The following is a 26,115-nucleotide window of genomic DNA, read 5'->3' as shown; positions in this document are numbered from 1 at the left end:
GCGAATGTATAAATTTTGAGTAAAAAGCATGCCAGGAGTGTGAGCAAAAGTATAAGCATAACGTGTATTAAAATGAGCATAAATGTGAGCACAATTTGAGCACAAACGAATGACGTGAGTATGGACAAAATTCGTATAAATGAGAGTACAACAAAAGTACGTGTATAACATAAATCGTATAAATGAGAGTATGAACACAAGTATGAGTGTGAATACGAGTATAAATATGAGTATAAACATAAGATGCATGAGTATGGTTGTAAATGTGAAAATTAAGTGTAAAACATGAATGTTTAAGTACGAATGGAATGTATGAGTGTATATATATATATATATATATATATATATATATATATATATATATATATATATATATATATATATATATATATGAGTGTAAACGTGATCGTATAAGTACAAGTACAAGTATGTTGTTGCGACTATGAGTATAAATATGAGTACAAGTGTAAGCATACGAACGTATTGTGGGGAGTACGTGTGTAAATATGAGTCAAAGTATAGACACGAAACGTGTCGTGGTAGTTATGAGTATATAAATACGAGGATCATAACAGACGTGAGAATGTGTCTGAATATAAATACAAGTATAAACATAGCGGTATCAGCGTATACGCAAATTGCATACGTATGAATGTGTATATGATTATAAGTAAAACGAAGGTGTATGAATATGAATTTAAGTATCACGTAAATGTATAATTGTGAGTGTGTGTATAAACGTAAAACGTATGAGTTTTGAATCGTGAGTATAACATAAATGCGTAAGTGTGAACATAAGTGAAAGCATAAAATGTATAAGTATGGACGTAGGGATTAATGATTTTGTTTATAATATAAAATTAAAATACATGAGTTTATGCGCATAAAAGGTTTAAAGTTTTGAATATGAAAGGAAAAAAAGAGAACGAGTGACACGCGTGAGATTGTTGTGAGATATTGACTAAAACGTGTAAAATGATGTACATATATAGTTGTTTGTGCAAAACGTGAAGTTAAATTAGATTGAGTTGTCCGGAATGTAGAATCTAGTTTGTGAATTGTAAAGGGAATATAAAGGAAAACATCTTTTGTTTATGCGAAAGGATACTTTGTAAAAGAATGGAAGTGCTATTATGGTTTTAAAAAAAAAAGAATTTTCATAGCTGAAAATTTGTCGTCCTTATAAAGTTTCCTTGCCCACGCGTTTTGAATTTAATTAACGTATCAAGCGAGGTTTTGAAAAGTTCTTCGAATTAAAAAGTTTGCATCGTTTTAAGAAGTTTTTTTTTTTTTTTTTTTTTTTTTTTTTTTTATATTACTAACTTCGAAGTTTACAGATTCTGGTGAAAAGGTTTAACCTTAGGAAAAGGAATTTTGGTATATGAACCTGGTGATCGTGAAAGGTGTCCTTAATAAAATGTTTTTGTTGATCTTGAAAAGAGTTTTGATAACTGATCGGATAATATTTGTAATATTCTGTATGAAAAGTTGGTTTGATTCTCAATTGGAAATTTAGAATTCTTTAGTATAGTGATGCGAGATGAGTGCGTTTTAGTAATTACGTGGAATACGAAATTTTGTGGGCAATAGATTTATTAAACTGATTAGGGTGACAGTAGTATTTTGTGAAATTTTTGAAATCGAGGAATACGCGTTTTTGGTAACATTGAAAATTTTTGTGTATGCGAGCGATGTGAAAATAGATTATAGAATAGGAGATACGTCTAAATAACTGAAGCATTTTGAAATACATGATAAATGATTTAGGTGTAAACATGATCGTGTTTACGCAATATAATCTATTAAAGAAAGTATTGGTAACGATCACCTAGGTAAGGGAATCACCCCAAATCCGTTGGTGAGGTCGTTGTAAGATGAGAAAAGAAGCGAAGTTAATCGTCAAGGTAAGGAAATCACTCCTATCTCGATGATATGTCTTCACTCGTTGTTACGAAAGTGTAATTAAAATTAAGTGAAATTATGCATGCTAATGATGTATAATCGTATGATGTATGCGCAAAAGTGAAATCCTAAAAATGGTTCAAAATTGACAAGGAAGAGCTTCATCATAAAAGATCGAAGATAATAAAGTGTACATCTGATAAAAAGGAACTTGGATTTTCTGGGAGAGTGAGAGTACTGACGAGATGATGACATCTAGAAATTCAAAACAAGAAATGGATGAGACTTTTAATCATAATGTTTTTGTTTAGGAAAATTGATTTCATGTATGCATCACATAGCACATAGTTTCTCACATGAATCACCAAATAGTTTCACATAGTTTAACATAGTATTACACATAGAATGATGTTTCACATAGAATAATGAAAGCAATATAAATTTAGTTTGTTCACGAAAGAGAGTAGTTATTAATTGTTTTGGATTGCGATAATAACGTGCTTCGTGTTCCCAAACGTGAATCGAAGATAACGCTCAAATGTAAATCACATGATAATTGAGATAACATAAAAAGAGATTCATCATAAAATATAGAGTGTCACGGAACGTAACATAGACTATTCCAAAGTGAATCGAAGTCCTTTTCGAATTAAGGAAACGTGCTTTGGCCTAATAGACAAACATTCTCATCGAGGAGCGACTAACGATGTTTGTCCTTCCAGTTACTACACGTCCTTAATCGATTGGGTAAATCGAAACTTTGGCGAGATCGAAAATCAAGGAATGGGACTAGTTAACAAGATGCGAGTTTCACCTCTAACTTGATAACATCGTACCCTAACGTGGTTAGTACCCATCCAAAGATGAGGGTCCACTAGATTAGGAAATGGAAAACTCCCATCAAGATTTGGATATCACTCCTAACTTGAGGGTAGATTTCGTGCAAAATCAAAGTATAGCTGAGTGAAAATCATCACCAAGTGTGGGAATCACCCCTATCTTGATGAATCATTTCGATTGTGTTATAAGAGTGTCTTCAAAGCTTCCAAGTGTGTATTGTGTTAGCCTTAGGAAAGGCTTGTATATTAGAAGTCCAAAAGAATAGAGAGAAGCAAAGAAGAAAGCAAAGGATAATGTCTTTAACAGCAAGTAAATGAGAAAGCTCTTAAACTATAGACTAGGTAAAGCAAGGCAATCCTAATTCCCTATAGTTATGGCTCTGATACCAATCTGTCACACCCCAACCGATGGCGGAAACATCGAGATGAGACGTACAAACTGTTCAAAGACATCATAACACTAGTTGTGACAATAATTAAAGTTTATTTCATTGATATTCATAAGTTTCATACAATACATGGAAATGAAAAAGTACATAACATAGATTGTAAATTTAAATAGTTGATGGGTTTCTAAGCCATCCTAGCCTTTTCTTGTTTTCTTGAATTCCTCAGCCTGCAGTATGCATTTAAAATACAATCAACAAATAATTGCTGGCGAGTATACAGGTTTGAATATAGCATAATAAAGTTAAATAGTTTATCAAATCTATTCCATGTGAACAACTGATATTAATTAACTGTCATACTCGTAACGATGAAATCCACATGTCCAAACCATAGTTACGCAATTAACATAGCCTAACCCTCGAAAGGGTGGTAATAGAGTTAATAGATTAAACCTAACAATACCCGTATATACGGGAGGGGCGTTACAACCTACAGCTCTAGAATTGGCGGATGTTACACTATGGATGTTATGGGATCATTCCAAGTGTCCCTAAGCTCCTTAAAACCATCAAACAAGCTCCAAGTATTGAAAACCAGGCTTTTAAGTCGGTTAAACTGGCTGGAACAGGCAGCTGTGCACATTTTCTGCATCTGGGGACCTTAGGCGGCCCGCGTAAGGATCCATAAGGATCTTACGCGCCCCGTATGGGTACTCTGATCCGGTTACAAAGTTTCAATAATTGCACAAATGGTCCCTGGTCCTTCCAAACTTGATTTTTGGCTCATTTCATGCACTATAAACCCCCAAACTTGACTTTTAAGGACTCCAAGTTATAAACCAACTTTATTTAGTCCCTGGTTACTCATACGTTCACCGAAAAGTCTTAAATTTCAGCATTGACGCTTTTAACCCCTCGTATACGAATATTGTCATAACTTTCTCATACTTTATCGAAACCTCGTGAAATTTTTATCACACATTCTTGTGAGTATAATTTATCACTCCAAAGCTTCGGGTCCGCTAAAAGATCACTCAGAGGTATAGTTTAAACATGTTGACACATTTAGCCCCTAGTTTGTAATTCCTCACTTTCTTTCACAATTAGCTTCGTATGATCCATGATTTATTCGTTTAAGGGTATAAACATCTTGTAGGGTTATTGAAAGATATATTTATTCATCGTTGACATTTTGAATCCTTTTTCACACATAGATTCCCTATTTGTCAACTTTAGTCCCTCTAATTCATTCCTTTACACGTTTTAAGTCCATGACACGTGTCGATACAATATTGGACATGAATTTTCGAGTTGTTATATCCTCACCCCCTTAAAAGAAATCTCGCCCTCGAGATTTACTGAAATAAATGAGGGTACTTTTCTTCCATTGTGGATTCTAACTCCCACGTGTATTCGGGACCTCTACGGGCATCCCATTTGACCTTTACAATAGGTACATATTTCCTTCGAAGCTTCTTTACCTGCCGATCCTCAATCGATATAGGTTTTTCCACAAATTTCAAGCTCTCGTCTATATGCACATCTGTGTGTGGTATGACTAGTGATTCATCAGCTAGACATTTCTTCAGATTGCAGACGTGGAACACTTTGTGAATACCACTGAGCTCTTCAGGTAAGTTTAACTTATAAGCCACTGTTCCTACACATTCGATGATCTCGAATGGTCCTATATATCTTGGGCTTAACTTACCTTTCTTACCAAATTGCATCACCCCTTTCCAGGGTGATACTTTAAGCAGAACCTTATCTCCAACCTCAAACTTCAGAGGTTTTCGCCTTTTATCAGCATAACTCTTCTGCCTATCTCTGGCAGCTTTCAGGCGATCACGAATCTGGACAACCTTGTCCATCGTTTCGAAGACTATTTCAGGTCCTGATAATTGAGTGTCTCCCACTTCTGCCCAACAAATAGGCGTTCTGCATTTTCTACCATATAATGCCTCAAAAGGTGCAGCCTGTATGCTCGTATGGTAGCTATTGTTGTAGGAGAATTCGATCAATGGTAGGTGTTTATCCCAGCTACCACCTAAATTAATCACACACGCACGTAGCATGTCTTCCAGGTTTTGGATGATACGCTCACTCTGCCCATCCGTCTGAGGATGGTAAGCCGTACTAAAATTTAAGCACGTGCCCAAAGACTGTTGGAAACTCTTCCAAAAATGGGATGTATATCTGGTGTCTCTGTCAGAGATAATAGCCACTGGTACTCCATGCAGAGATACAATCCTATCTACGTACAGTTGGGCTAACAGGTCAGAACTGTAAGTTTCCTTAATGGGTAGGAAATGTGCTAACTTAGTCAGTCTATCTACTATCACCCAAATAGTATCATTTCCTTTCTTAGTCTTTGGCAACTTGGCGATGAAATCCATCGTCACCATTTCCCATTTCCAGGTGGGAATTTTAGGCTGCTGCAGCAAACCTGACGGCTTTTGATGTTCAGCTTTAACTTGTGCGCACGTCAAGCATTTAGCCACATAGGCAGCTATAGACTTCTTCAAGCCTATCCACCAATAATTTGCCTTTAAGTCCTGGTACATCTTATCTGCTCCAGGATGAACGGAATATTTGGAACTGTGGGCTTCCTGGAGGATAACATCCCGAAGTCCTCCATAAACAGGAACCCATATTCGTCCATTTAACCTTAGAATTCCGTCCTTACCGTAGGATAACTGCTCCTCAGTTACTCCTAGCTTCTCATCAGGATAGTTAGCTTCCAACACAGCTTCCTTCTGCGCAGCTAACAACCTTTCATTCAAACTATTCTTTATCTCAATGCTCTTGGCATTGATTCTTATAGGCCTTATCCTTTCCTTTCTGCTTAAGGCATCAGCGACCACATTTGCCTTGCCTGGATGGTATCTTATTTCACAATCATAGTCATTTAAAGTTTCCATCCAGTGTCGCTGCCTCATGTTCAAGTCCTTCTGATTAAACAAATGTTGAAGGCTCTTGTGATCAGAATAGATCACACACTTAGTTCCATACAGATAATGTCTCCAAAGCTTCAGTGCAAATACAACAGCACCCAACTCCAAATCATTGGTGGTGTAATTCTTCTCGTGCACCTTTAACTGGCATGAAGCATAGGCAATAACCTTGCCTTTCTGCATTAACACACAACCCATACCAGTGTGTGATTCATCACAATATACCACAAACTCCTCAATCCCATTTGGCAATGTCAACACAGGAGCATTGCTCAACTTCTTCTTCAAAATTTCAAAGGATTCTTGCTACTTAGGCCCCCAGTCAAACTTGCAATTCTTGCGAGTGAGTAAAGTCAGGGGTGCTGCAATTCTTGAGAAGTTTTCTATAAATCGCCTATAGTATCCTGCCATTCCTAGGAAACTGCGAATCTCCGTAGGCGTCTTTGGCTCTTGCCAATTCATAATAGCTTCGATCTTAGAGGGATCTACTTGGATACCACGCTCACTAACAACATGTCCAAGAAATTGGACTTCACGAAGCCAAAATTCACATTTTGAAAATTTGGCATAGAGCTTTTCCTGTTGAAGCAGTTTCAAAATACAAAGGAGATGCTTCTCGTGGTCAGCTTGACTCTTTGAATAGATGAGAATGTCATTGATGAAAACAATGACAAATTTATCCAGATAGGGCTTGCAGACGCGATTCATGAGATCCATGAATGCAGCAGGTGTGTTAGTGAGCCCAAAAGGCATCACTAGAAACTCGTAATGACCATAACGAGTTCTGAACGCAGTCTTGTGCACGTCTTCGTCTTTAACCTTCAATTGATGATAGCCTGACCTCAAATCAATCTTAGAGAAGTAGCTTGCCCCTTGCAATTGATCAAACAAATCGTCGATCCTGGGCAGAGGATACCTATTCTTGATAGTAACTTTATTAAGCTCACGGTAATCAATGCACAAACGCATTGATCCATCCTTATTCTTGACAAACAAGATTGGCGCTCTCCAAGGAGACGAACTAGGTCTAATGAAGCCCTTAGCTAGCAAATCATCTAGCTGTGCCCTTAATTCCTTCATCTCTGTTGGCGCTACTCAATAAGGCGCTCTAGCAACAGGTGCTGCTTCAGGGATGATGTCGATTCTAAATTCCACTTGCCTATCTGGTGGTAAACCAGGTAGTTCTTCAAGAAAAACTTCAGGGTATTCAGAAATGACTCGAATATCTTCGATCTTGGGCTTTTTCTCATCAACCGTTACTTGTGCCATATAAATAACACAACCCTTCTTCATCACCTAGATGCCTTGAGCATAGACACTTGCTCAGGCAATCCATGTTGGGTATCTCCTTGAATGGTAAGTGACTCACCAGACGGAGTCTTAATCATCACTTGCTTCTTGTTGCAGATGATCTGGGCTTGGTTATGCGACAACCAATCTATGCCCAATACTATATCAAATCCGGCTAACTTCAAAGGAAGCAAGGACAAAGGAAAAGAGTGGTTCCTAAGAGATATAACGCATCCATCTAACATGGTTGAGGCGGTTTCTAAGGTTCCATCGGCTAACTCCACCTCATATTTCACACTTAAGGTTTTAACAGGTAAATTTAGCAACTTACAAAACTTGTTATCTATGAACGACTTATCAGCGCCAGAATCAAACAGCACTCTAGCATATACATCATTTACGAGGAAAGTACATGTGATCATATTGTCGTCCTGAATTGCCTCCTACGCGTTCATTTGGAAGACCCTAGCATTGGTCTTCTTGACTTCCTCAGGCTTCTTGGCGTATTTAGGGCAGTTAGTCTTAATGTGCCCTTTCTCGTTGCAGCCGTAGCAGGTAGCATCCTTAATCCTCTTGCAGTCAATAGTCTTGTGCTCTTTAGACTTGCACAACCCACATACAGGTGGTCCAGATTGAGACTTGGTCTCAAGCCTGCATTTTCCAAAGTGGCGTTTTTGGCAAGTTGCACACTTTGGCTTCTCCTCTGAACGCTGACTATTCTTTCCAGACCCAAACTTCCTGGAATCAGTGTTTCCCTTGTGCTTCTTCTCCGAACCTCGTGAGTTATCCTCCTCACGCTTCCTCTTACTCTCTTCAGAGTTCTTGAGCGATCTTAACCTGACCGCATATAAGGTGAGGGATAGAGATAGATCAGCAGCTGATCTAAAAGTAGCATGTCTCGAAGCCATAACACTGGCTTTGATTTCTAGGGCTAATCCCCCAATGAAGCGAGCAATCCTCTTGGGCTCTTGTGTTACAAGGTAGGGAACCAATCTGGACATGGTGTTGAAGCTTGTAAGGTATGCTTGTCAATCTAGGTTCTTCATCACTAGTGACAAGAAATCTGACTCAATCCTTTCCACTTCATGCTGTGGACAATAATTTTCTTTAATGAGAATGACAAACTGTTCCCATGACATGTTGTAAAGTGGGATCTTCCCAACAGCTTGAATGAGAGATTTCCACCATGCCAGTGCCTCTCCTTTGAACGATTGGGATACATACTTCACTATATCCCTTTCAGCACAACCGCTGATATCAACAACAGTGTCCATTTCATCTAACCAGGTCATACAATCAATTGCTCCTTTCTCCCCAGTGAAATCCCGGGGTTTGCAGGAAACAAAGTACTTATAAGTACAAGACTTGGTACGTGACTCATCATCGAACACTATCCACTTACGTGGAACACTGTGTTGGTTTGAGGAATGTTCAACATCCTCTTTCTTCGGACCATCTTTCTTAGAGGGTGACTTGCTAGGAGCTTTCGAATGAGTCTTAGAAACAGACTTAGAGTGGGGTACCGAAGAAGCTCTACTGTGAGTTCCACTAAACTCCTTGAATAGCTCCTCTACAGCTTTAGATAGAGCTGTATTAACCAGGTTATGGAGCTCTCCTTTGGTTATATTAATCCTATCATCATCATCATCATCATCATCGTTGTTTTCCGCGGGATGACTGTTCACTTCCTCCGACCTCGCCATGTAGCTTTAATTGCTACATAAAATCAAACAAGGACAAGGTTTATACAGAAGCTTATACAGTTTTATCGTTTTAGACGATTCATTATTCATGGTTTATAATACCCATTTTAGTTAATAATTATTCAGGATCTTTATCATAACCCTAATTATAAGTTAATAATAGGACAAAGAGGCCTAGTCACGTAGACAGATTTAATTTATAAACCATGATTTTATAGAATCGAGGTATTAAGGTTTGAATCAAAGTTCATTACCTTTTCTTTGACAGGGAGTTGTAGGCTACCACTGTCTTTAGTCCCAAAGGATGTTAATTATAGCCCGTGGGCACTTCATCCTTAAGGGATGATTATATAAATAAGGGAATTTAGAATAACCCTATTTAATAATGACTTATGTGATTTTATCGAATCACACTTTGTCAAACATATTAACATGCTTTCTGATGTTAACAAGGTTTTGAATCTTTTGAATAGGTTGTACCATCTTGGCCATGTCTGCAATGACAGTAAGGCTAGGTTTTACCATCTTGGCCATGTCTGTAATGACAATTAGGCTAGGTTTTACCTTTAAGATTCTTTTAATATTAAACGCAGAGCAATCCTAATTTGAGATGTTAACAAGGATCTGAATCTAATTGAGGAACTACCATCTTGGCCCTGTCTTAGAACGACACTTGAGCTAGGCCTTGTCCTTTTTAGATTTTGCCATTTTATCACAATGGTAGATCTTATAATAGGAATGTTTTTAAATCAGACCATTTCATTAAATTTAAACAAGTACATGGTTGCCCTAAAATTGGACTTCTAACTGAAATGACTTGCCCATGCAAGGGCTAATCAGAAAAATAAGAAAAGAGACAAGTCAAGGACCAAACAAAACGAATTAGGATTAGTCCTAAGTTCTTGTCTAGACTCGAGAATGTGCAATTGTGTAAGAGATTAAACACAAAAGGCTAGTGTTTAATTTGCTCAGTATTGGCTCTAATACCAACCTGTCACACCCCTATCTTCCACGTGTCACCGGTGGGCCCGGTGGGGAGTATCGTAACGTAATTGATATTATCATAGACAAACAACACAACATATAAATGCACAGCGGAAGCAAAAGATATATATTCATTTCAACTGAATAAATTGTAATGTTTAAGTATCACAAAACAGTCGAAACAAATCCACAGGCGGATCAAAATAAAAAAGAAAACTATTCACAGACTTTGACATCTAAAGCTTGCGAGACTTGAGTAATGATGCCTGGAGTAGCCAGCCTATTTCGTCTAGTACCTGCACTTAGCCTTTTTGGAAAATACGTCAGTTTGCACTGGTAAATACAACTTAACTGACTCATTTTGAAAAGTGTATGAAAATAGATTTAAATGCACTTCGGCAAAAATATTTTATAACTTGGGACAATTATTCAAAATAATCTTGTATACAGTTTTACTCATTTGTCGTCCATTAGGGCCGGTTTGTAGGGCCGGACTTAAGTTAACTGACACGCCACAGGTATAATGCCCACAAGGTCGATTCCTTACTGTGGGATACCAGTTTTTACATAATGCAACTGTCAGATGTACGCCTACACCCCGTGCTTAGGTCGTGGCCATTTCATGAATGATGCCAAGGATATCCGGGACATGGTCATTTAACCCCCAAGGGCCATACACCAAATAATACATATCAAACGGGTCATGCAAATACATTAATCACGGTTCGATTTTAAATGACTACACACACCCGACCAAGCGGTACTTTTATAGTACCGTATCCCAAGCCCGTATAGGGAAAATAAGTTAAGGGTATTTACCTGAGCAAAGTATAAATCAAATACAGCAAGTGAATGTAGCTTTTACTGGGCTCCTAATCTGGAACGAAGGTTTTTAATAACCTATTAGAATCCTAACGGGTCTTTAATTAAGCCTATGCTTAGACCGGTTAGTTTTCAAAAAGAAGACACGGTTCAAACGCATGATAAAGCGAAGACCGGTTTAGAATGTGGTTTTGACCCGACAAGCTTGAATACTTGTTTAATATGGGTAACTTAAACACATTCTGGATTTTGAGACAAAATGATATAGTTTAACCCGTTTCGGCTATTATGCGTAAACTAGTTACATATACCGATCCGAACGCGAAACATGCGTAACGGGTAACCATAAGAGTCATGAACATGTTCCACAAGTTAATATGCCTTAAATATGTTGTGACATCAATAGGATGTCTTCTATTATGCCCAAAATGATTTTAAACTCGAATTACGCCTCGTAAGGGTATTTTGGTCATTTAAAAGGTTATAAAAGGGTTTAAATATGTTTCTGAGTTTCGGGTCTGATGTAATCAGTAAAAATACTCAATTTACTAAGTTATATCAGTAAGGTATAACTTATATATGAAATATATCCTTTATAACCAAACTATGCATCTTAAGGGCATTTTGGTAATTTCACATAAGCCTAAAAGGTCAAAATTGAAAATCTGAACTTAAGACCTTTGCTTACTGTTAGAATGTAAATATTTACTAAAAATATCAGTAAGCATCAAACCTTATATTTATAAAATAATTTTAATACATACTACGCGTTGAAAACGCTTAAAAAGGCGATTTGGAGCCATTTCCAGGTTTTTAAAGAAAAGTTGATATTTTTATTATTCCAGAAGGCTCAAAATATTCTTTTTATCATATTTAATCAGTAGAAAAAGGTTTGGGGTCAAAAGGATTTGTAAAACTCATTTTATAGCCCAAAAGGGCAAAACCGGTAATTACCAAATCAAGCTTAGAACTCTAAGTTATGCTCAGCCTAAAAATAAATAAAAATCTCCAAAATTCCCAAAATAATATATTACATCAGTGGGTAAAAATTTTGGTATCAAAAATTGAGTTTAAATAGGCTATACGCTAATTATTTGGTTTAATCACTAAAAAGCTTCTTATCTACGCTAATGAGCATAACTCCTAATCTAGACCTCAAACTGTTGTCAAATTTTAGGGACAAGTTTATAAATCAGTAGTGAAGGTTTCTATTCTTTCACTTTATCAAAAATCATGTTTTAGGGTCAAAAGGGCATAATAGTCAATATTTAAGCATTTAACGGAATCATGCATATGAATCGGATAACTAATGAACCAAGTTGTATAATCTCAGAGGGTTATACTTATAGATAACTTGGTCCTAATAAGGCTCTAAGGCATTCCTATGCGACTTTCGGTCCCGAACCGAGCTTAAACTAAAAATTGTCGAGTTGAACATGTTTAGACATGTACTTACATTAATTACCAAGTTATATTAATGTCAAAACAGGTTGCATAGTTTCTACATTGCTAATTATGCATTTATTTGAAAATTAGCTTTCTATTGACTTTTTATAATCAAGTTTGACTCGACGATTGACCTAATTAGAGTGGGAATCAGAGGGTGACCTTTTAGGGGTTTAATGCCCACATAATTACCAACTCATAGGTACTTTCATAGTGAAATTTGACCGGAGCAATTAAGATTAATGACGAAGTCAAACCATAATTACGACGGTTTGGCTAAATGCTAATAAACTAAGCAAAACTGAATTAAAGGAGGTTAAGCATACTTACAATAGTCCTAAGCACAACTAATGATCATCAGGAAAGATGCTTGAGCTCCAGGAACCTCCAGGAAGTGAGTTGTGATGGTTACAAGTGAATGAGCAAATGAAAACCCAAATTCATGGCCTTTATATAGGTTTCTTGGATCAATTTGATCATGCCAAACAAGTCTATGGATGTTATGGGATCATTCCAAGTGTTCCTAGGCTCCTTAAAACCATCAAACAAGCTCCAAGTATTGAAAACCAGGCTTCTAAGTCGGTTAAACCGGCTGGAACAGGCAGCTGTGCACATTTTCTGCATCTGGGGACCTTAGGCGGCCCGCGTAAGGATCCATAAGGATCTTACGCGGCCCGTGTGGGTACTCTGATCCGGTTACAAAGTTTCAATAATTGCACAAATGGTCCCTGGTCCTTCCAAACTTGATTTTTGGCTCATTTCTTGCACTATAAACCCCCAAACTTGACTTTTAAGGACTCCAAGTTATAAACCAACTTTATTTAGTCCCCGGTTACTCATACGTTCACCTAAAAGTCTTAAATTTCAACGTTGATGCTTTTAACCCGTCATATACGAATATTGTCATAACTTTTTCATACTTTATCGAAACCTCGTGAAATTTTTATCACACATTCTTGTGAGTATAATTTATCATTACAAAGCTTTGGGTCCGCTAAAAGATCACTCAGAGGTATAGTTTAAACATGTTGACACATTTAGCCCCTGTAGTTTGTAATTCCTCACTTTCTTTCACAATTAACTTCGTATGATCCATGATTTATTCGTTTAAGGGTATAAACATCTTGTAGGGTTATTGAAAGATATATTTATTCATCATTGACATTTTGAATCCTTTTTCACACATAGATTCCCTGTTTGTCAACTTTAGTCCCTCTAATTCATTCCTTTACACGTTTTAAGTCTATGACACGTGTCGATACAATATTGGACATGAATTTTCGAGGTGTTACACTTGCCGAATACCCTACCCCACGAAAACACCCTTTCCCTTGACGAAAACACTCTTGGATGAAAACACCTTAGTGTTTTCGCCAGGAGGCGGGCCGGCGAAAACGAGATGGGCTTTCGGCCCAGTTCCATTCCTCGGCCCACATCCGAACCCACCCACACACGGATTTCATGTGGCCGTTGCCCTACGATTCCCTCACATGTACACAAAGTCACAAACCCTAGAAGTATGACGGCAGCCCCTCTCTCGAGATTGAAGCCTTCTTCTCTTTGGGTTTCGTACACTACTTTTCATCTTGTAATTCGGTTAGTATGTATTCACCTTAATGATTAAAATCTGCGGATTTGTTTGTGGTTATTTGACTACCCGATTCAATTGATGATCATGAATTTGTTATGAATGAGGTTATATATTGGATATCTAGTGTTTACCTAAAAATAGTGGAGTCAACTTCTGTGATTAACGAACGGATTAGGATGTTGATGAATTAGGGTTACATGTTATAACAGTAATCATTGTGTTAACGATGTGACTAGCCGGTTAAAGCAGAATAGTCTTTGTTACGAAACTAATTGCTTGAATGTAACTGCACTATGTGATGTGTGATCAGTGATTTACATTTGAAATCTAATAACTGTTGCTAAGAAATGAAGGAGATGACAACCGCCTGTCAGATCTTCGACGAAAGCCATGGCCACGACGAAAACCCTCACCCGACGAAATCACTACCCGACGAAGACACTGTCACGACGAAATCCCTTTGGGATTTCGTCGCCCAAGGGATTTCGTCGCCTAGGGGATTTCGCCAAAAAGAGTGTTCGCATATGTGATTTCGCTGAATGCTGTGGCACAGTAACTTTGTTAAACCTAGAAACTCTGTTAAATCTTGTTACTCTGTTAAATCTGGTAACTCTGTTAAATCTGTTAACTTAGTTAAGCTTATCAAGTCTGTTAATGGATAACTTTGTTAGAATAGCTGAGAATATGAGGAAGTAATATAACTGCTATGTGTTAATCAGTGCTCATTATTGTGCGTACATGCTATGATTGTGAATTATATTAGAAACGGAGTTTCGTTATTCACTATTAATGACGGTTACATTTGATCGCATAACATGATTTAGCTTTTACACTCAGTACACTTAACTGGTAAACATGGTTATGGAGTATACATGTAAACTTGGAATCTTGTGTGGATTGATGAACTGTTTGTGTGTTACTCGATAATGGTTGCCAAGCACACCTTGTGATGTTGGATTTCATGTGAGTTGTTACAAACATAAACTGATTGTGTATATGTGCATACTATAGGCTTTGATTGAATTGTTGTGCACAAGTAATTAAGCATACCGAGCAAACCGAGGTGAGTTCACACTTCCTACAAGGCATGGGATTCCCAAGGGTTGGGAATGGGTAAAGGATTTAAACTGAAATTGCGTCATCTCCTGGTTTGGAACACATACACACCCTCTTTATTGAAGGGTGACAACACGTACTAAGAACTTAATCGAAACCTGCGTAATCTCCTGGTTTGGGGATTACGTACACACCCTCTTTACTAAAGGGTGATAACATGGATACTAGACCAAAACTCTCTATCATTAAGTCCCTAATTTTGTATCAACTTAATCGCCGAGGCCAATGGCGAGCGGGTCATTAGTTAAATAGCGCTATTAGGTTTGACAAGCCTCACACCGTGCCACAGAGGACGGACATGGACTAACGGACTATGGCACGTCAATGATGATAGACATTGACTAGGGCACCAACTTATTTCAGTCAGGAGTCGATATGGTAAACAGGTCTAGTGGTTCACATGGGGAAGCCCCCACTGATTATGGACATGGTTTGGGAAAGAAGGAACTGGTTAAACATATTTTCAACTATGGGGTAACCCCCACGGCAAGTAAGCCAGCCTAACAAAAACTATGTTTATGAAACAACTTAAAACGAACACCCAACTGTGAACTCGCTCAACTTTGTTGTTGACTCGTTTTTACATGCCTTGCAGGTCTTTAGGTGCATATCATTGGAACTTGCTGTCTGGGAAGCTGGAGTGGTCATGGGTCGAGTTACATGGAAACGCAACACAAAACAAAGGGCTTTTACATGTGGTTTATAAACTCTTAACGAAAGAAATATGCTTCCGCTGTAAACTGTGAAATATTGTAACGTTGTAACACTTACAGTTAATAAATGAAAGTTTTATTTAAATATACCCATGAGTTCAATGTGATTGGTGGCTAAGATCCTGGTGCGTCACACGCCTCGCGGTGGTTTTCCGCATGTGGAATTTTGGGGGTGTGACAAACAACCAGTAAATAAGGCACCTCCTACCGTCCGTGTGCCGGCTGGTATAAGAAACAAAGGCCGTGGCTCGCATAAAAGGATTAAATCGAAGAAGGAACAAATGATCAGTCGCAAAGGAAAAAGGTCAAGGACATGTAGTGTATGCAACGAGAAAGGTCATGATATTCAGACTTGCGAGATACTGAAAGGCAAACAACAAAAGAAGATTAAGGGAGTCCAGATTGAAAAAGATCCCAAACACAAAGCCAACGAGGTCGAAGACGATGAAGAGGAAGATGAGTTTGAAGATTACAGTGGAAGTAGTGATGATGGCACTGAAGAAAAAGATCAGTGGGAGGAGGTTTCAGATGAGTAAGATTAAATTTTTTTAATGTACATGCGATTTTACAAGGCAAACATGCGATGTCATACATATGAGTTTATTTCATATAAGCATGCGATTTAGTTTGTAAATATGCGATTTCATATGCTTCAGTATATAAGTAGGTTACATGCGATTTTCACTTTGTTTTCCTTTTAAAACATGCGATTTTGAGTTATCTTGTTTGTTTTTTGTGACAAAGATGTCTAAATCATTCAAGCGATTTTTTTATTTTAACAAAGCATAAGATGTATTCAAAACATCTACCCAAAACATAAATATAAAGTAGTTGTTATTGTCTTACACAGCTAAAACCATAAAACTATTAAACAGAAATTTAGTTACTTGAAGTAAAGATTTTGTCACGTTCAGCCGAGCTGAACTACATCTTCTCCTTCACAGTGTTTAGAGCATCTTTCACGAAAGAGAAGGCTAGGTCATCAGCTCGAGACTGTTCCTTTATGTGATCCAAAGCTGCGTCTCTGAAGCTTGATGGTGGTTCTTCAAGTAGTCTCTCCCACATTTCTTGATTTTTCTTGATTTCTTCAAGAATCTTCCCCTGCACATCAAGAATCAGATGAGAAAGCTTATTTCTGTCAACGTGCGAGTTGACAATAGTTCCTTTATTGCAATGTTTTTTATTTTTTCTGAATCTTCAAATGTCATTTTTGTGGGTGTGTTGTGTGTGTTTTCGTGTTCTATGTCTTAATATGGAAGGTAGTTATCTCTAGGTTTTTTATATTAAAATAGTAAATTTATTATGTAGCTAGTGTGGTAAGTTCAGTAGTATTTATGGTAAAATTGATCATTACATGTCAAATTACAGTCACATCGCTAATAAATTCATTTTTTATATAAAATAGTTAATTTTTATTTATTTAAGTTATTAATTCTTTTTTTTTTTTTTTTTGCATTTTAGTATAAAGTTACATGAAATTATTAGTAGCATTTCTTTCAAAATCGCATATGATTCGAAAACGAATTCGCAAACTATAAGAAATCTTAAACATTATTAACTTTTTTTGTTGAAATCGCATGTGTATAAATCATGAATTCGCAAACTATAAGAAATCTCAAACATTATTAACTTTTTTTTTAAATCGCATGTGTATAAATCATGAATTCGCACACTATAAGAGATCTTAAACATTATTACCTTTTTTGTTTTAAAATCGCATGTTATAATATATGATTTCGCACACGTTACAAAAACACAACATTTCTTTTTTGTCTGCAATGTTTTTTCGCACGTTTGATATGTATTTCGCATATTTTATAATTTTCATCCTGCATCATCTTCTTCGATAGACGGTCTATCGATTTGTTTCAGTTCTAAACTTCCAAAATCAGCAGATAATGAAATCGCAGAAGGAGTTGGTGAATAAGAATAGATCGATTTTTGATTACTTGTTGGATTTTCGAATACGATTTTGAATAAGAATCTTACGGTATGATTGTGAGTTTTTATGTTGCTGATTATCAGGGGTTTTTGATTTCGTAATGGACGATTTTAACCTTGGCGGTTTCATATATATATATATATTGTAATTTGATTAATTTAATAGTTAAGCACGGGGTTTAAATGAGATGATCTGACGGTTGTGGTTATAGCGTACATAATGTACGATTAGGCATATTTTATGATGACCGGCCTCTATATATATATATATATATGTGTGTGTGTGTGTGTGTGTGTGTGTGTGTGTATGTGTGTGTGTGTGTGTATGGGGTGGGGTTCTAGAGTGAACACTAGTGTATTTGCGAACTGAGTGAACAAATCCTGGCCATTGATCTACACACGTGTATGACCAGGATCTCATCATCAAATCGTAAAATACACTAGTGTATTTCAACATCAAATCCTGGCCATTAATCTACATACGTGTATGGCCAGGATTAGTTCACTCAGTTCGCAAGCTACACTAGTGTTCACTCTTGAACCTAATCCTATATGTATATACTAGGTTAGTAACCTGTATATTACACGGATTGAACAATAAATGACATAGTAAACTTAAGGGAGTGTAAAATAAAATTATGAGATTTGATACAACCAATGGGATGGTGATCCATTGGCAAAGACAAACCTTAAAACACCTTGAGAGAGGGATGTCTTGGGTTCAAGTCCCACGGACGATAGAAGTAAAAAGAAATTTGCTGTTAAAAAATGGGATTTAATACAACTCAAAATTGGCATAAATAAAAACTTCTATTAATAAACCAATAAGATTGAAAAGTAAAAGTATATACATATAACTCAAAATCTCAAAAGACTTCTTTATATACAATATTTCTTGTTCTATTGGTAATTTTACCATCTTTATCTAAAAACTAAACATACATAATATAACAAACTTAAAATGCCAGATTTCTAATTTCAAGAAGTCACAAAAAATGACGTTGTATCCAAAACTCACAACAAACAAACATGACTCATTTAGAAAACTACCAATCTAATGTACAAATCCCTGACTATACAATTCTTCCATCTAATGTACAATTAGGGTTCCACCATGATATCCATTTTGGGTTCCACCATTCGAAACTGGGCACCTATTGTACAATTAGGGTTCCACCATGATATCCATTTCGATTTCTTTTCTTTTCAATTAACCCTTTTCTCCAATCCCCAAACACAATTTTTCATTACCTGTGATTGTTCGATCTCTTGTTACTAATTTCTTTTAATCCTTTCGTGTTCTTTTATTATATTTCCCACTCTAATTTAATTCTCTTAATCGATATTTAATTACATTGACATACAATTCTTTGTTCATTCTATTAAAAATTATATATTTTTTTTTCTTTCTTTTTCTCGATTGACTGAATATATATCTACTGATGTTGATAGAACCCACCTTCTACATAGAATCTTGAATAATTTGTTTTTTTCATCTAGTCAAAATCGAACCTCCTTACCACTCACTAATTCGTTTTTCTATAGATGCATTCCAAGTGTTCGATAAAATGCCTACGCTTAAATTTTGGTTTTTACATCAAAATTTCGTGTCTCAACTTGAATCGTGATTTATTTTGCCTTAATGACAACCCCTTCTACGCCTTTGAGTGGCTCCTGGCCGTGTCCTTTTCGTATGTTTCATTGTTGCCCGGATGGTGAAGTGGGAAATAAGGGGATTTCTCGGTTGATCTCTCATCTCAAGAGATTGCACCTTTCTAGCGATGAACGTAAAAGTGTGTTGTGTGAGGCTATTTCTACGGACCATGGGTTGTTCATGGATGTAGAAGGTACTTTGAAGTTTTTTGGCCAATGGATGTGTGGAAAGTGTTTGAGTATACATGCATTGAGTCGTGCATGCCATCATCCCGATGGGCTTAAACGTTTTACCAATCGTGATAATGACATAGATAGCTACATTATAGGGATTTCGAGGCCCTCTCCCAAGGTGCACGTAACCAATGTTCATGAGTCGTTCATGTTGGATACTGTTCTACTAGATCGTGTCTTTAAAGCACCCATTGTCACTGTGAAGAGCATCCCTCATAGCTGTCGGTTGGCTTTCTCCCAGGCGTTGAAAACCGCTCTCTACAAAGTGGTTGCCCAACCTAGATCCGTTGAAGCATGGGTTAGGTTGTTCCTTCTTCCTCGTTGCACTTTGCAAGTGGTCAGACCAAAAAATAGGCAAGAAAAAAGGTCTGGGAATAGAAAGGCATTGCAACAAAGATCAATTCTGAATTCTTTAGCCACATGGGGGAAAGAAGATGGTATTTTCATGTTAGTTAAAAATATATTTGATAGTCCTGCTTTGGGGTCTCTAGGTCAAGGAGGTGTTGATAATCCTGAGGAGAGTACTGTTAGTAACACCAATGTTAGGCAGTGCCTTGGAAATGTTGCTGATGGCCACTTTACAGCTGCAGTGAAGGTGTTATGTTCATCCGGTGTTGCTCCGTACGATGATAATACCATACAGGCTTTAGAGGCTAAATACCCATACAAAGAACCTCCATATATGCCACGTACTATATATTCTGAGCCTCCCCTTGTAGCAGATGTGGATAGTGTCCTTTGTTGCATTAAATCGTTTCCTAAAGGAACCTCATGTGGGAGGGATGGCTTAAGGGCACAACACATTTTGGATGCTTTATGTGGAGAGGGGTCTGCTATTGCCACTGATCTTTTATGCGCTATCACTGCAGTAGTCAACTTATGGTTAGGGGGAAATGCCCATCGTGTTTGGCAGAGTTTGTCGCGTCTGCTCCCCTTACAGCGCTTTTAAAACCCGACAATGGGATTAGGCCTATTGCAGTGGGTACTATATGGAGGCGTTTGGTTTCTAAGGTTGCTATGAAGGGTGTTGGTAAAGAAATGACCGAGTACCTTAACGATTTTCAGTTTGGGGTCGGCGTGTCGGGTGGCGCTAAGGCCATTTTACACAGTGTTAACAGGGTTCTAAGTGAACGTCACACTGATGGGTCTCTTGCAATGCTTACTGTAGATTATTCTAATGCTTTTAACCAGGTGGATAGATCAGCCTTACTTCGTGAGGTCAGGATGAGGTGCCCTTCTATTTCTTTGTGGGTGGAATTTCTATATAGGCAGCCAACAAGATTGTATCTTGGAGATGGGCACATTTGGTCTACCACGGGAGTTCAGCAAGGGGACCCATTGGGACCACTTCTTTTCGCTCTTGTTTTGCACCCCCTTGTGCATTAGATTAGAGAAAAATGCAAGCTTCTCCTTCATGCTTGGTATCTTGATGATGGGACTCACTACGTGAAAAACAGCCTACGGCCACACTTTTTCCAAAACCGGCCTGCCACACATTTGAAAAAATGTGTGGCTAAAAGTAATTTATTATATTTTAAAACACCTGTAGCCACATATTTTATTATTAATGTGACCATTGTATACAATTCAAAACTTTTAGCCACACTTTTCGAAAAAATGTGACATTTACTAGCCAATCTAGTCACAACTTGAAAAATGTGGCCAAATGTGACCTACTGCCACTGTATTTGTGTAATTTTTTTAATTGATATGACGAAAACACATCTTTTTAAAGCCTTTAGTCACATTTTCAATAAAAAATTGTAACAATCACTAGCCACAGTAAAAAGTAAAGAAAAGTGTGACCAAATATTACTAACTACCATGGTAGGTTTTTAATAATGTGACCAAAATATAATACATTTGGTCACTTACGAATTTATGTGACAAAACGCGGTTTTTATTGGTCACTTGTAAGTTTTTATACGTGGCTAAAAGTCACTAATGGTCTTGACAAAATAAAACATATGACTATTACTCGCATATGGTCACACCTTAATTGCTTCATGTGACCATCCACCCTCCATCTCCGTATTGGAACCCTAATCCATATCTGCTGCCATATGTTCCACATATCCAACTTTGAGAAAATTTTGATATCCGATTTCCACAGTTCATCAACATCCATTGAAGGTCGTCTTGGTCTGGTAGGTGATTCACACCAAAATTTTGAGAAAATTAGGTTATAGAAATCTTATAACCGAAATTCCTGGTTATGTATTTAGTTCTGTTCGTATGTTGGCCTGGTCGAATTACTTTGAAGTTTGAAAATTAGGGCTTGATTTGGCTCACTGTTGATATGATGTTATTTGTTTAAGTCTGCTGAAAGTTTTGTATTCTCTATATACCATGTTGTTTATTAATACTGCCTTCTTCGCCCCTTCAGCCGTTTATGCCATCATTCTCCATTGAGGTGCTCAAGCAGCTTTCTTTTCCCCTTCAACTTTTTCTCTCTGATGAAAATTGAGATGTAAAGAAGGCTAAAAGACCATGGGATCGAGATGGTACTTGCTACGTAATTGGGACCCCCTATCCTATGCCATTATTTAAAGAACTGGTATGTAAAACAAATGCCTATTTTGATAATTACATGTGCCATAGTGAGAATTATGCAACTCGCTTACTGTTCTTGTGTGCGTGTGCTATCTTTGTGATGTGCAGAAAGATGAAGAGGTGGAATTCTTTAGGGCAAAGTTTGCTGGCAGCCAAGCTGATCGAGCTATCAAGGCAGAAGCCGAAGCAAATAAAATTGCTGAACAAATGAAGAACTCAAAAGGTGCAAGTTGATGTTTTTCTCTTTGGCAATTTGGCTCCTTTTCATTTGTGTGTGTGTGTTGTTTTTACTGGTTCCACTTAGGTTCCGTTTCCTTCATGTGCCCTTCTTCTTGTGCACACTCACTTCAGAAAACAAGCCAATTATTACTGTGTATTCAATATGAGTTCTATGCTTTTATATAAAATCTGAAGCAATTCATATCAGCTTAATTAAAGCCTAGTTTATGAAATTTTCAATTTCGTTGTTACCTATGCTATATAAAATCTGAATACTATTATTGTGCTGTGTTTTATTTTCATGCAATCTGAGGATCTTGTTAGACCGACGTCTATGCTTTTGGAGGGATTTGATGGTAAACAACTTACTCTGTAGATAGAGGGATTTTCGGGTGGTTGGTGGCGTGTTGGGTAACAAATCTAAACGGGTCCAGTATTACACGAGCAATTATTTGATTCAGGACAAAATCGGTTAGGGCGAGTTGATCCAAAACACTTCTTTTAGGATACTGTAGGTCACTTAGTATAAGTTTTTTTTTTCATCAAGGTCACCAAACTATTATGATTTTTTAGAGGCCATCCAAGTATCAATTTGTTTTCGTTTATTTTACTTTCTATTGCCAAGAAATTATAATTAGACCAGATGTTGTTTAGTTAAAGCTTTTGACACATGTAGAGTTCTGTAACTGACAAAAATGCTCATGATTGTACTTTAAAGGGTCAAGTTTACATGAATTGACAATGTATATTTCAATAGATTTAGGGACACAACATGTAAGAGATCACCAAGAATATGAAAACAAATGCTCATGCCGTTACTCCTTGTTGGCATGTATATATTTGTCTGGTCTGTATCGCAAATATCATTGCTATAAAATATTTTTTTTTACTACAAAGGGAAGGATCTGCTTTAGATGTTCACATCACTTATTATATTGCTGAAAACTCGTATGTTTTATATGGTTTTGCAGCTCTTCTCAGATACTGTTTCCAAGACCGTAGTACGGGTAAGATCAGGCCTTGGCCCAAGGGAGGGGCGAGGTGGGCGATCGCTGAAGGCCTACTCTCCCAAGGGACCGAGATGTTTTAAAAAATTTATATATTTTTAAATAGTCTATTTAATTCATACATCCGCATACCATGCAATAAAATGTTTGTAGTCTAGTTGGAAATACCATCTCGAAACACTGCATAGGTCTTTGCTTCGAGACCCAGCAGTTGCGTTTTTAATATTTTATGCATGGTAGATTCCTTATTAAGTGAGATAGATTCACTAAGATTTGGCCCATAAGTGTAAACTGAAGCATAAAAATATATACATATTCATTATTGGTATGGCCAATGGCTTTTTTTTAACTTTATTTAGCATCATGTGTATATATAATCAATCGCTTTATTTCTTAAAATTTGTTTTTAATGTCTTTCACACTCTATAAATAATAGTTTCATGTCTTATTTCAAGTTCAAATTTGTTGACAAGCGAAGCTCGAATTGGCTCGGTTGTGATTAGAGGCCCGTTTTTTTACTCGCCCTAGGCCCGAAAATTTTAAAGATTCTCAAGGACGGCCTTGGGTAAGACGTACACCATAATTGGTACTTATGTGTGGCTGGACATTGTTTATATTATGAACTTATAATACTGGATGCTTGTTTAAACTTTAGGAGAAAAAGGGAATAGTCCAAAACTGGAAGACCACTACACTACAAGGGATCTTTTTTCAATCGCATAATCAAAGGATCTTTGGCTCAGGTATGTTTTTTTCAATTAATTCAATAAATTATACATACTTACTTTATTTTCTACCTTGTTCTTTGATTATTTCTACTCCTACAAGTCTTGGTTGTTTGTCTTTTAGTCGACTATGCTTGTTTACAATGTTAGATACAGGATTGATGGTCACTACTGCTTTCTTGTGATGTAGTTTCAAGGTTGTACTTATTGGGTACTTGGGTTAAATATCCTCACACAATTCTGTAGATATCATACAAGTCCAGTCAAATGTGTGTGAAAGTATGCTTTTAGTAAAATACTTTTCTATGAAACAAACTTTTAAATCAAGTAGGTATTTTGTATTATAAGAAACTATTTTTTTTTACTGAAAGTATGTTTTTACATGCAATTTTCAAGTTGGTATTTTGTACTGTAAGAAACCATTTTTTTTTACTGAAAGTATGTTTTCTACATGCAATTTATCATTTGATGAAGCTGCAAATTATAACTTTATTTCAGCTACATGGGGTTATGGCTGGTGAGCTAAAAATGTTGAGGGAGGGGTAGGATTATTGGTATGAAGTTGCTGGTTAGTATGAATCCTTTAAGCATGGGTTTGTTTTGGTTTTAGTTTCCAATGGTTCGGTTTTGGAATCAAACCGTAAACACCCTAGTGGGTATATGGTCAGTTGTATTTTGTTGCAGGTTGGATGTGCTAATAGGTTGCTCATTGGGGCTGCTATGGGGAGAATAGAGGTCAAGACTACTAGGATGCTGAAGAGAAGATTAATGTCTTGTTTTTATGAGTTCAGTTTATTTTTTATTATTGTTTCTTTGTTTGGTTGCTTACTTGCTTTTAAGAGGTTAATGGTTCAGTTCCACCCCTCTTGTAAGGTGGAAAGAATGTAGCAAATCGACCAATTTATTTTTATGAATGGGTCAATTTGGGTTGTTTTTTCCCTAACGGGTCAAATGTATTCTTTGTGCAGCGTGTGTTATTTTAAGATCTTAATCAATTCAAAAGGTGTACAACAGTCCAGTTGGTTTTAAAAAGTCAAGAATATGCATTCAAGGTAGTAGAATGCAGTTGACGTTAAAAAGTCAAGAATATTATAACTTTGGCAAACTTTGGTGTTACCAGTGTTTAGTGTTGTGATCTGCTCAGCTCATAGTGTTTGTATAAATTTGGTGGTTGGTATCAATTTATAGGTTTATTGACTTTATTAAAAGTCAAATATAATACTTTTTGAATATGAAATCAAACATGATATAACTTAATGATGTTAGATGTCCGCACATGAATTTTCAATCTGTACTAGTTGGGTCAACAAGCTAGAGTAAGGTTGTTTAAAAACCCCAGGCTCGGGGATTGCTTGAAGTTCGCTCAAAAAAAGCTTGATATTAACTCGGTTTTAAATGATCTGAACGACTCGGCTCAGTTTGTAAACAAGTGGAGCCCAAGTCAAGGTAGGTTTGGTTTGCGGCTAGCTTGTTTGGCTCGTTTAAACTAAAGTCCATAAAACTCTAATATACTAATAAGCACCGGTGTTTAATTAGTATTATGGTTATTTTTTTAATCGAACAAAATAGATTGTCAAGCTATAATTTTAATTTGTAATCATTTAGAAAGATATAAATTAAGGTCACGTGCTTTCTTCTCTTTATCGTCTTCTTAGTTTGCCCAAAATTAGTTTTCTATCACCTTAAATACTATACCATTAATTGTTTTTAGGTTTTATGTTTATCGTGTATAAGATATTATAAAAAACATAATTTATTATTAAATAAACGAGCCGGCTCGATGTGCCATGACCCGCTCAAGCTTTTGTCAAGTCGAGCCCGAGCCTATAAAAAAGCCAGCTCGGATTGAAACGATTATTAAATGAGCCGAGCCTTAGTCCACTCTGGTTTGGTTAGATTGGCTGGTCTCTTTTACAACTCTAAGCCAATGGAGCATATCGGGCCTTAATGGATCACAATGGCCAATAGTAGATTATACATATGTTAGTAGATCATGTTGGGCCTTGATGGATCACAATAGACAGTAGTAGATCT

The 26,115-nt window shown here is 36.9% G+C and overlaps 1 protein-coding gene across 17 annotated transcripts; it reads left to right on the top strand.

Moving 5' to 3' along the window:
- Positions 1–21,538: 21,538 nt before the first annotated feature.
- On the top strand, positions 21,539–25,024 carry LOC110867857 (probable methionine--tRNA ligase). 17 transcript variants are annotated; one of them, XR_004863307.1, is made up of 7 exons: positions 21,540–21,724; positions 21,964–22,134; positions 22,239–22,353; positions 23,321–23,921; positions 24,012–24,099; positions 24,580–24,649; positions 24,766–25,024. XR_004863307.1 is itself a non-coding variant. In XM_035975618.1 (6 exons), exons 2-5 carry the CDS (start codon positions 22,114–22,116, stop codon positions 24,077–24,079), a joined length of 240 nt encoding a protein of 79 aa, XP_035831511.1. In that variant the 5' UTR covers positions 21,541–21,724; positions 21,964–22,113; the 3' UTR covers positions 24,080–24,099; positions 24,750–25,024. The 17 variants fall into 17 exon arrangements, 4 of the variants coding, with proteins under 4 accessions (XP_035831511.1, XP_035831509.1, XP_035831510.1 ...); XR_004863305.1 differs by having other exon boundaries at positions 24,750–25,024; XR_004863303.1 differs by having other exon boundaries at positions 21,539–21,724; positions 24,012–24,649.
- The last annotated feature ends 1,091 nt before the right edge of the window (positions 25,025–26,115 follow it).

The sequence above is a fragment of the Helianthus annuus genome, chromosome 7, assembly GCF_002127325.2.
Source record: "Helianthus annuus cultivar XRQ/B chromosome 7, HanXRQr2.0-SUNRISE, whole genome shotgun sequence".
NCBI lineage: Eukaryota > Viridiplantae > Streptophyta > Magnoliopsida > Asterales > Asteraceae > Helianthus > Helianthus annuus.
This window is presented reverse-complemented; position numbering and strand designations above follow the sequence as displayed.

Coding starts and splice junctions, on each gene's coding strand:
- LOC110867857 (XM_035975615.1), top strand. CDS start 22,114: ATGCCATTATTTAAAGAACTG. Junction 22,135..22,238: donor TGCCATTATTTAAAGAACTG/GTATGTAAAACA, acceptor TGTGATGTGCAG/AAAGATGAAGAGGTGGAATT. Junction 22,354..23,320: donor ACAAATGAAGAACTCAAAAG/GTGCAAGTTGAT, acceptor ATGGTTTTGCAG/CTCTTCTCAGATACTGTTTC.